Source organism: Fistularia commersonii, chromosome 8 (assembly GCF_037954325.1).
Source record: "Fistularia commersonii isolate RoL2024-O1a breed Wild chromosome 8, RoL_Fcom_v1.0, whole genome shotgun sequence".
In the NCBI taxonomy this organism is placed as follows: domain Eukaryota; kingdom Metazoa; phylum Chordata; class Actinopteri; order Syngnathiformes; family Fistulariidae; genus Fistularia; species Fistularia commersonii.
Window position 1 is genome coordinate 16,940,773 of NC_141291.1, and position 10,866 is coordinate 16,951,638.

Consider the following 10,866-nt stretch of genomic DNA (forward strand, 5'->3'; position numbering starts at 1 on the left):
TATTCATGTACAAATGTGTACTTTATTTCAGGTTAAAAAAAAAAAAAAATTAAATCCTTTAAAACGCAAAGAAGTCTCCCATCAGTGTTGGGTCGCCAGGTCTATTTGTGCTTCTTGAACACTGCGGAGAAGGAAATACACAATATACAGAATCCAGTAGTTATAATGCAGTGATGGTAGGTTACCTTTTAATTGAACTGCTGGAGAAAAAACAGTTTGTCTATCTGATAAACGGTTGTGAAATTCATACTGAAAAAAATACCACATTTTATTAAGGACTGATGTAAAGCATGTTAATTGAACTTTGGCATTGAGATCGAATCATGGAGCATAAAGAAAATGTGGTTTTGCGTCAGTGGCTTGTGAAGTTATCTGAAAGTCCTCACCTTTTCTTTTAGTACTCTTCTTCATGGGTGCCTTCTTCCTCTTTGGACGAGAGTTATCCCAATTCTGCACAAGTAAAAAACGTGTTGAGGAAAAAGCCACAATTGCATCTAAATACCTTCAAGCCACAATGGTCCCATTCATTCATGGAAGTGATGGTCTTGTTTCTAACATCCCTTTGTGGTTGAAGTTGTCCACTTAAGTCTAAACATAGAAAATGGATTTTCCAAGTCCTCTTAAATACATACTGGATGAATTTTCCACATATGCAAATGATCGGCTAGAGGCAGCTGGCCAGTCATTACTCTACATTACTCCTTTATAAACCAGCAGATTGTGGAGAGAAGAGACAGAGTAGCAAGATACCAAAGCCTGTTTGCTTCTAGGCAAAACACGCCAGATCCTGCTGAAGGAAAAGAGTTCTTGGCAACACAAACTGCTGGCGACAGAGTCATTTATATTGACCATTGAGCAACTTTGGCTGCCTTTCCAGTTGTTTTCAATCCAGACTTAGGAAGTTTGGAAACTACTAGTACATAACTGAATTAAAGCGCAGGGTTTTTTCCTGTATCTTAACACCTATGAAATAAATCCTGCTGAACATGAGAGCTTTTTAACAACCTGTCAAGAGTTACTGAAATGGTACTAGAGGGGCTCACCTGCATTCCCTCGCCACCGGTCAGTGCCGTGATGTCACTGAAGTGTGTGATGCCACTAAGCTGACCCGTCATGGCCATCGTGCCTCGCTTTCTGGAAATCCCCTCACGCTTTGACGGGTTCAGACGCACCATCATCGACTCCTCGTAATTTTTCCTGTGAGGAGGAAAAGCCCATTTGTTACAAATAAAATTGCGAGACAAAAAAAAAAAAAAAAAATCCTGTTTAGTTTTACGGTGACATATTTACAGAGATCATCTCTCACTAGACAGCTTCAACTGGAACACATGAGTCCAGCACATCATAAATCATTGTATTTTCTCGAGTGTATTCATAACATTCTCATCTCACACAGCAAGCACAAATGAAGAGAAATGAAACCTGTGCAGCTCCTCGCGGCTCTCCTTTTCACTCTGGAAGTCACGTCTTTCCCTGATCTCTTCTGGAGCGTCGCTGTATTGCTGCCTCAGCTCATGGATCACGGAGCTCCTCAGGGCGATCCGCTTCTGGCGCTCCGCCTGAGCTCTCTTCTTATCGGTTTCTGTCATGTCGCCATCTACAGGGTAAAAAGTACAAGAATACGTTCTCAACTGTGTTTGAGTCAAGTGAATGTTTTTGTTCCCTGCAGGAGCTTCACTGCTGTCCCTGCCGAAAGGGCATGACGGACTTCTAGAGTTTAATTTTCTCTTGATCTTAGGTTTCTTCTATCAGATAAAGAACAGAGATAGTTATAAAGATAAGTGAAATACCATACACTTTCAAATATTCAAATGTTATTACCATAATGCACTGCAGCGATTTTGGGGGGGACATATTTCTTGCCACTGGAGGGGGCTGTTTTCTTGTCTGAGGCTCCTTCGGCTTCCTCTTCACGTTCAGACTCTTCGGATTCACTCAGCTGTTTAGAGAATGAAGCATAAATAACAACCACATCTACTTACAACCTTTTTTTTTCATATGTAGATAAAAACAACAATTAGCTAGGTGACCATGTCCTCAAACAGTGAAAAATGTCATTTATGTCAAGAATTTATCCAAGCCTTACTTTGCTGATGAGATTCTCAGGATTGGGACGTAACTGCAGAGGGTCATTTTGAGCTAAAATAAAAAAATAAAAATACATATATATATTTTTTAAATGTTTTAAAAGGCTGGGCAGAAAGTTCAAATTATTTTCAGTCGCAATGATAAAATCAAACAACTATTAAAATTGTGATCTACTGCAAATAACAGTGTCCACAAGTCTCACCTAAACTGCCAGTAACAGCTGTGCGAACCAGTTTATCGATCTGATACTTGAGCTTGTGATCAAGAGGGCGCATCTTCTCCAAAACCTTTATGAATGAAATAATCGGTGTTGGGTTGGCACACAATTATCATACGCTTACTACTTGAAAAAATATATTTTCCCACCGTTCTGACAGTCACCACTCTGTTTAAGGCCTCACTGTCTTTTATTTTGCCTCCCTCAGTCTTAATGCTGATCAGGTGAGTGAGATCTTGCAGGTAGAAGAGCAGAAGGTGATACCGAAGGTCCAGAAAAGATAAACCCTGTAGGAAGAAACAAAACCGCAGCACTCATTTTATTCACAAGTTTACACTCCATCAGAGAAAAAGCAGTTTGTGAGATCAAAAAAAAACGACAAGACAAAACAGTCTCGAAGGCGTGTTGCTTAAAATCTGTAAAAGATCCCGAACATAAAAATAGACGGTTTTCTCATCGAAAAAAAATCAATTGGCCAATCCTCACGTCAAAGTAATTTTTGTGTAGATCTGCTGTCGTATTAGTTGTTTCAGCAGCAAAAATGTGGCATATGAAACAATAATAAAGAGGCTAACTTTCTAGTTTAATTATATGTGCTACTTTAAACCTGCGGCTGGAAGCTTTTTTTGTTGTTGCAAGGTTTTCCTTCTCTTCCAAGTCAAATCACCTATCTTGTGATCAAAAATTGAGGAAAAGACACCTATTTTCATAAATCTCCAAACGTGTCTGTGCAAACTAAAATAGTTATAAGAGATTTCGAATGAAAGCCATAGAAAAGTTTCTCACCTTCGATGTTTGAAATCCTCCATCCTTGACTTTTGATAATAAATCTTGGACATGACTTGTGACTGAAGCCACCTTAGGAGTTTTTAACAGATAGAAATGCCTACATTTAAACAATGTTTGCAGTCTGAATAAAATACCCACCTAAAAAAAGCAATCAAATATTGTGCTTTAACCAACCCAGCATTGATATGGGAAGAAATGTTTGATCGTTACCTGCTCCGTCAGAGAATTAAAAAGTGCCACAGCCTGAGGTAAGTCACTTTGCAGCAATCCCTGTAAAAAAACACAATAAATCCCTGTTAAAAACATAATAAATTCCACTATTTAACATCGACACGTGTATTCAGCTAACCCAATGTCACATTTGGAGTTAGAAGAAAACTGGAAATAAAGAGTGCTAGCTGATCAGCAAAAATCTTTCCAAATAGTTCATACTGAATACTATCGACTTGATTCATAAATCAAGTTTTTCAATACACATATAATAAGCGAGAATAACAAAAGTGATGAAGAGAGATTTTAGATCCGACGACACTCACGTTATCCATCGAAGCCATTTTGATCTCGGTTTCTACGGAAGTCGCAGAGAGACAATCTTGAGCGGCTCTTCCTGCACTTTCCTCCACTTTTTCCTCCACTTTTTTTTTCCCTCCACTCACGCAAGTGATCGAAACTGATAAAATGCACAGATGACTAAATCGGTGACCTATTTAAAAAAAAAAATGCCATTGCAAAGTATTCCACGTTTTTAGTGCCACTGGTGTGACTACATTGTAAGGATTTCTCCTTTTTTATATGAAAGATTTCAATTCCATACAGTTTGATGCGGATATTTGATGCAGTTGATAGTGTGTCATCCCATGAGATACCCACTCACTCACTTTTTGTGCGTGTGTATTTGCGCGTGCGTGCATGTAGTGTCGCGGGGGGACGTGGGGGGTTCTCATCATCGGACTACCTGCCTGCTTGTCTTCAGATCACTTGCAGTCAGTCTGTCAAAGAGGAGAACCTGGAGGATTTCCTGAGAGATAAGTCATGGTAAGTTAGTCCAAAATGTATTATGTGTGTGGGAAATCATTGCAAATTGCACGCATATTATTGATGCTTTGTTCACATGTAATATAAAGGATAAAGATTTATATCATAGGGGTGTGTGTGAAATAAAACAGGAATTGTAGTTCATTTATTGTTTCCTTGATTTGGAACTTCATTTAAATCCAGGGGAAATATATGCACATACTGTTTCGCCGTTCCTGATTTAAACAAATCATAAATATTTATCGTTTACAATTTTTTTCTCGTGTCTTCACATGCCAGCATTTACCACTAATTTAACACTTGTTATCGGACTCAAACAACGGAAACAAATTCAGACAATGTATAATTCTTTCACACTAAATCCCATTTTATGTGTTTATCCTGTTTTAGATTTGAAGTAATTTTGCGAATTTCTAGATAAGTGACGTGGAACGAAAAGCATAATATTCAGCCGTCAAATACACGGTATTATCAAAGAAAAAGAAACGATAGAACGACGTCAGTATCTTCTCTCATAATCCCCCCCTGCCTTTACCTTTAATGAGTTTCTCATTTTACTTGCAAGTGCCATTTTTGTGTTTTCAAGTGGGATTTATGTTTTTTGCTGAAATGACCACCTAAATCACATTCCGTCTCCGAACCTTGACAGATGTCTGATTCCAGAGTGTCTTCTGTCATCCAGGAATGGGTCAGCTCGTACCAGGGTCAGCCTCACACCCACAGCCAGACACTCAACCCAACCACATCCACCTCGGTGGGTTCCAGTAGTCAGATGGCGGCGATGGACATGATCTCGTACAGCCAGTCTCCGGGGTTGATGAGGGTGTGCGGCGAGGACAGAGTAGACGATCAGATGATGGGATCGTACTTGCCTTACGCCACTTCGTGTCTCAGCTCGAGCGCAGGGGGTACAAACCACCAGAGCCACGGCAACACCCAGCAGGTTAGAGACGGGGAAGTTGATCCGTTAGTAAACGACAAAGACGAGCTTCTTTGCCTTCCTGAAAATTCAACGTGGCGTTCTCGCCTGCAGGATTTCAATCCCTTCCTGCTGCCGACTCTGCGAGCCCCGGTGACCAAGAGGAGCATCAGCAAGGACAGCGCCGAGTACCGCCTGCGACGGGAGAGGAACAACATCGCAGTGAGAAAGAGCCGGGATAAGGCCCGCAGGAGGATCCTGATGACCCAGCAGAGGGCCCTGCAGCTTCAGGAGGAAAACCAGAAGTTGCATATACGGATAGGGCAGCTGACACAGGAGCTGGACACTCTCAAACACATTCTGTCACAGCGGCACCTTCAGGGGGCTGAGGAGGGGGGTAGAGGAATGTCCAGCATCTAAAGAGAGGTGGTTTTTGCTCTACCGAAGAGATCCGATTTTCATTCGTAATCAGTAAATGTAGTCATTAGGCACACGCTTTTATTTGCAGGACATGCAAGAGGAGCAATACAACAGGACACACTGGAGTGGCAAGTCAAAAGACACAGATGAATAGTTAAACTACCAGATTTCTGAAACTTCTCGAATGGCAACGGAGGACAGTTCTGGTGTTGTTTGCCAATAATTTGCACTGTAAATGCACATAGCAATGAAAATAATCGTAATGTAAGCAAATGTGTCAAAGATTGACAAGAACTGCAAAAAAAAACCCAACAAAACACGCACCCCCAAAATGATATTTTAATACATGTAAAATTGTACACATCAACCACGGAACCTGCTTCTGCACACATTTTATAGGTATATTTACTCTAAAATGGGTCTGAGAAAAATAAATAAATATACAATATACACATTCAGTGAAAGACAGATTTGATCATTTGTAAGAAAAACTCAAATAACCAAAAAATCTATAAATGTCTTGAATTTTAATAAATAAACCCAAAAACCAGGTCTTGAAACCTGGAAAGATGTATTTTCTGAAGTCTTTCAAGATGCCATGGGGATTGTATGAATCTCACGCTGCAAATGAAATGTCTGGAATTTCGGAACCAACATCATTAATAATGTTGACCCCTTTGAGTAAAAATCCTTTCTGTAAGAAGCCTCTCTTAGTGATGAACTCTACATTTCGATAATTGGCTATTCAAGCAAAAACCCCAAAATTGTTTTACCAGTATTATTCATCCCCTGGTATCTGAGGTCACTTGTGTTTTTTTCTTTTCTTTTTAACAGTTTAGTCCATAATATTCACCTTTAAATTTCAGTTGCAGTGGCAGAAAGAAAGTTTCTAATCTCACTTGCCTTGAACCGTAGGAGCCCTGTGAAAACCATAGACGCAACTATACCTCTTGTATTTACTAGATCTCATTGATCTTGTAAATTTTAAATCAACTAATGTATCTCACAGTTGACTGCGGCTTCTGTTTTGAGGTTTATCCTAGAAGGAAGTGCTTTTTCTCACTCTTGTGAGCTAAGGTGGCGTCTCTATAAACACTCCAATTTCATAATGACTTTGGTCAAAATCGCCCCATAGATTGTGGCCCAAAACTGTTATAGTTTGGTGCTATACAATGGCTCACACATGACTTGAATTAATATAGAGAGAACATCGTCACAAGCTTAATTATGTGGAAGTACACAAATGCAACATGCTGATGAACTATAAAAGGACTTATGGTTCCAATAATGTCAGTTTCTTGCATAATTAATATGCACGATAGAATTTAAACATTCTAGATTTAATGTGTAACTACAAATAGAAGTAGATTCTACAGAACAAAAACATCTCTCATCTTTTTGGGACATATAATTCATATAATCCCCTCCCAGTTTTGTTCAAATGGGCCAGTGGTGAAACGCAACCAAGGCTCAAATTAATGATGTGACAAATATCTTGATCACTTTCCTTGCTGGACTGTGTTGGAAGATGTGGACAAGTTGAGTGTAACTGCTCTTACGAATCCAAACCTGTCAACAAGAGACTGGAGAACACAAAAAAAATTGTGTGAGTGAGTTGGACATGGATTTCTTGATTTCAAGATTGGTTAAATAGTATTGCAGCATGCGAAAAGATGTTGAAGAAAACTGATAGGAGGAATCAGTATAAATACTTTGATTTATGAATAGTAAAGAAGCAGGATAATGTTAAGGACAAGGTGGGAGGAGGGAAGCCTGCGTGAATGGAGGCTCCTTCCAGATTGTGACCCCAGTGTCCTCACCCACTTCCGCTCGTGTGAAAATCACACCCTTAAAGAAATGTTTCTCATGATGGATTGAACGAACACTTCCTAATCACTCCATATACTTCTTGTAATCATGAAGTTTACTAAAAGTGTTATTGCCCAACATATTTGCACAACTACCTGCGGTTTGTTGGACATCAAATTATGTCTAAGCATCTCTTTCTGTATGGTAGACTTATCTTGACAAGATTATTTGGGGGTTTTATATACACACACACACACACACATATATATATATATATAGTTTGTGTACCGTAAATATCTTCTTTTGTAATTTTACATTGTATTGCAGGGAACTATTAAAGTAATAGTCCATTAACTATCCTCTGATGTTTAAGATTGTTTCCTGCACCAGGAAACTGAACGGTTTATCTTTTTAATATATATCTAATAATAAGAAGAATAATATCTTTTTAATATCTTTTTAATATATATATATATATATATTTTTTTTTATGTGGAGATATTCGCAGGCCAAATCATATTACCTCATTGAACTTAAAACAGAGAATATCCGACTCAGTTTGCTTATTGAGACATCTGCGTCAAAGAGTTTTAACAGATGACCCAACATCATTCATGGTTACCTCATAAATGATGTTTCAGATTTCGTTCTCAAAGATATTTATGTGATATAACCACCTCATTGTTGTCATTCATTCTGCACAGCATCCTTTTTCAGGGAGCACTATGCACCTGCCACCTTACTTACCATAAGTTGTCTACCCACAGAAACGGATGTCATGCCGTGGACCGTTGTTCACCAGCGGTTTCCCTTTGTGGGATGGGCAAGATTTCAACACAGTAGAGGACGGAGATAAGGAGCGCAAAGATCGTATCAGTATTTCGGCTGCCAGGGCCTTCCTGTGGCTATGATGGTAGTGAAGGGACACAGAGATAGTAGACGCACACAGGGGAGTTTGGTGACAGCCCAACACTTTAAAAACAAAAAAAAATCATTGCCCAAATCAAGTCTTACCCTGTTTTACAGCCGATAGTTTTCTGTGATAAACATTGTCAATACTAACTGTAATTGCAGACTTCTTTGAGGTTTCAGACATCAGGATTCATAGCAGATATTCAGATGAACCCTTTGTGTCATTTGTGTTATAAATATCTAGATGGATAGGTTTTAATCCAATGTATTTTATTATAGGGATATTATTGAAGCAAACCCATAGTTATACGTAGTTCAAATAATGTCAGATGTGAATATAGCCATTTACATCTCTTTTTCTAAGAGGGTGATTTACATTTTTTGAATTTTTTTTTATTTATCCACACATGTCTTTGAGCAGTATTTTTTACAGTAATTCCAACCCATCTTGTCCAAATGTGTAACTGTCTAAAAATATTTATAAATAATGAGGAACTTCTTTGATTTTTTACAAATGTTACAGATGAATTATATTGCAGAGATGACCAAAAATTGACCACTTGTCTTGCAGTAAAAAAGACAGTCACAGTGGTTTTTATTTCTGAATATTTACATTTTTCAAGATGCCACATATGGTTGCCTATCCCACGGGCGTATGGATTCCCTGTGGAGTACAGACTTACTCCAGGTTTATATTTTTCTTTTAACCAATTGCTATTGGTTCAATATGTCAGTGAATCCATTTGAATGAGGTTTGTCTGACAAAAAAAAAACAAGAAAAAAATATTATAATATGGTCGCTATTATTTAACATATGCTATTTTAGAGTGGAGTCTGTATGAAGAATCATATCAGGGCATGGTAATCTTGGTTAAAGTTCTGGGGATTTTGGCTGCTTTTCCCCCTTTCATTCTTCTCAACAATTCCTGTCTCATTGGCACTGTTCAATATTTGCCAAAAAAAGAAAAAAAAAGCTGCCTAATATTGCAAATATTAAAATCAAAAATGATCTAAAAAAAGAGAACCATCTGAGAATGTGTGTGTTATATCACTCTGAGACTCTTTAAACAGGAACTAAAAATTATCAGTACCACTTGGTTTGGCTGCACAGTAGATGGCAGGTTACAAATATTGAGATTTACATCAGCAAATTGTAAAATCAGGGTCATATTATTCAAATTGCACAAACAATTACAGACTCCCTTCACAGTCATGAAACTAGTCTGCTGTTGATGAAATATCAGTAACTTCACAAAATCATTTTGTGTGACCTCAAAAGACCTACTTTGAAATTACAATCAGCTCAGTTTGCTCATGGGCTCATCTTTTGCAAAGTTTTGAGCAGCACATAATGATCTTTTGTGTGACCTGGTCTGTTGAAATGTTTCACAGCGTTGTGTGGGGCAATCTGTGGTCCCAGGGCTGCAACATCTCCACAGAGTGAAGAAAGAGGGTATTTCACTTAATCCCTTATTACCCAACAGGCAGACCATATAAACCCCACTACAACTCAACTAAAGCAGCCCCTGTGTTATAGCCATTGTCAATTAAGAGTTATTTCCATTTTCTACACCTGAAGCAAAACGGTCATCATGGCATTTTCAGAGACCTGAAATGTGAGAAATGTGAAATGGAATTCCACAATCTATTTCAGAATTTACCTTGCATCAGCCTATCAATATTGCCTCCAAAAAAACAAACAAACAAATAAACAAACAAATAAAGAAATAAATAGTAACAAGGAAGTTCCCTGAAAAGACTTCCACAATATTTTCCTCATTTTCTTTCTGTCTTATTCATTTTACAATTTGACACAGGATGATCCTTTGCAAATTTTCATTTCACGTATCGTATGAATTATATATTTGGTGTGTAAAGGGTTGAACACACTAAAACCTACAGAAATAACTGCTATGATCTTGTGATGAAGTTAATGAATACCAGTTGGCCTATTTTGATTTTTCACGGGAATGGAGAACACAATGCAAGGTTTGATCCTCCCTGAGAAAACCTTTTCGTGAGTGTCCGAAGTGCAAAAGTAGGACTTGGTAAGTGAAAGTGATCACTTCAAAACAATGCTGTCTTTGCTAACATGGAGCAACCAAGCGTTTTTGTAATGGAGTGGGAACAAAATGTGTTGGTGCCATCAAGTGTTGCTCAATAGGCATTGCCAAAAACTCAGATTAAAATTTACCATGCCACTGAAGAACTGTGTAAGGGTATATTGAAGAGCATCACTTCGATTCACATTTGTGTGGCCTGAATCTCTGTGATTATGAATTGGCTGTATATTCTGCAAAAAGGAATAAGAACGATAGACAGGATTGTATCAGTTTAAACTAAATGAGGTAGTATATTTCCTCGACATTCTCTTTAAAATAAGCTGGAAATAAAAAGTGGGAAGGTAAGACACAAAATTAGATTATTTCTTTGCTGACAAGCCTTGTTCCTCATGATGATAATGAAAACAAACGGTTTCCCAATGTATCACGCATAGAGACATTTATAGAACAGTGTGATTCATCTGTATGATTTTTTTAATTATACTTTATTAATCCCTTGCGGGAAATTCCTTCTCTGCATTTAACCTATTATGGATGCGCAGCTGGCTGCCATCTAGCGGCGCCAAGGGAGCAGTCAGGGGTTCAGTGGCTTGCTCAACAAACACTTCGACAGG

At 38.3% G+C, this 10,866-nt stretch overlaps 2 protein-coding genes across 3 annotated transcripts; one reads left to right on the plus strand and one right to left on the minus strand.

Moving 5' to 3' along the window:
- Positions 1–2: 2 nt before the first annotated feature.
- Positions 3–3,660, minus strand: ngdn (neuroguidin, EIF4E binding protein). The gene is made up of 11 exons (XM_086151443.1): positions 3,631–3,660; positions 3,305–3,364; positions 3,092–3,163; positions 2,455–2,592; positions 2,291–2,375; positions 2,087–2,139; positions 1,822–1,939; positions 1,423–1,597; positions 1,044–1,197; positions 387–450; positions 3–121 (listed from the first exon to the last, which is right to left on the minus strand). Exons 1-11 carry the CDS (start codon positions 3,646–3,648, stop codon positions 102–104), a joined length of 957 nt encoding a protein of 318 aa, XP_086007569.1. The 5' UTR covers positions 3,649–3,660; the 3' UTR covers positions 3–101.
- Positions 3,661–4,080: 420 nt separating this feature from the next.
- On the plus strand, positions 4,081–6,042 carry cebp1 (CCAAT/enhancer binding protein (C/EBP) 1). Of its 2 annotated transcripts, none has more exons than XM_086150417.1 (3): positions 4,081–4,129; positions 4,779–5,072; positions 5,163–6,042. In XM_086150417.1, the coding sequence occupies exons 1-3, from the start codon at positions 4,127–4,129 to the stop codon at positions 5,466–5,468; spliced, it is 603 nt and encodes a 200-aa protein (XP_086006543.1). In that variant the 5' UTR covers positions 4,081–4,126; the 3' UTR covers positions 5,469–6,042. The 2 variants fall into 2 exon arrangements, with proteins under 2 accessions (XP_086006543.1, XP_086006545.1); XM_086150419.1 differs by having other exon boundaries at positions 4,089–4,129; positions 4,812–5,072.
- Positions 6,043–10,866: the final 4,824 nt, after the last annotated feature.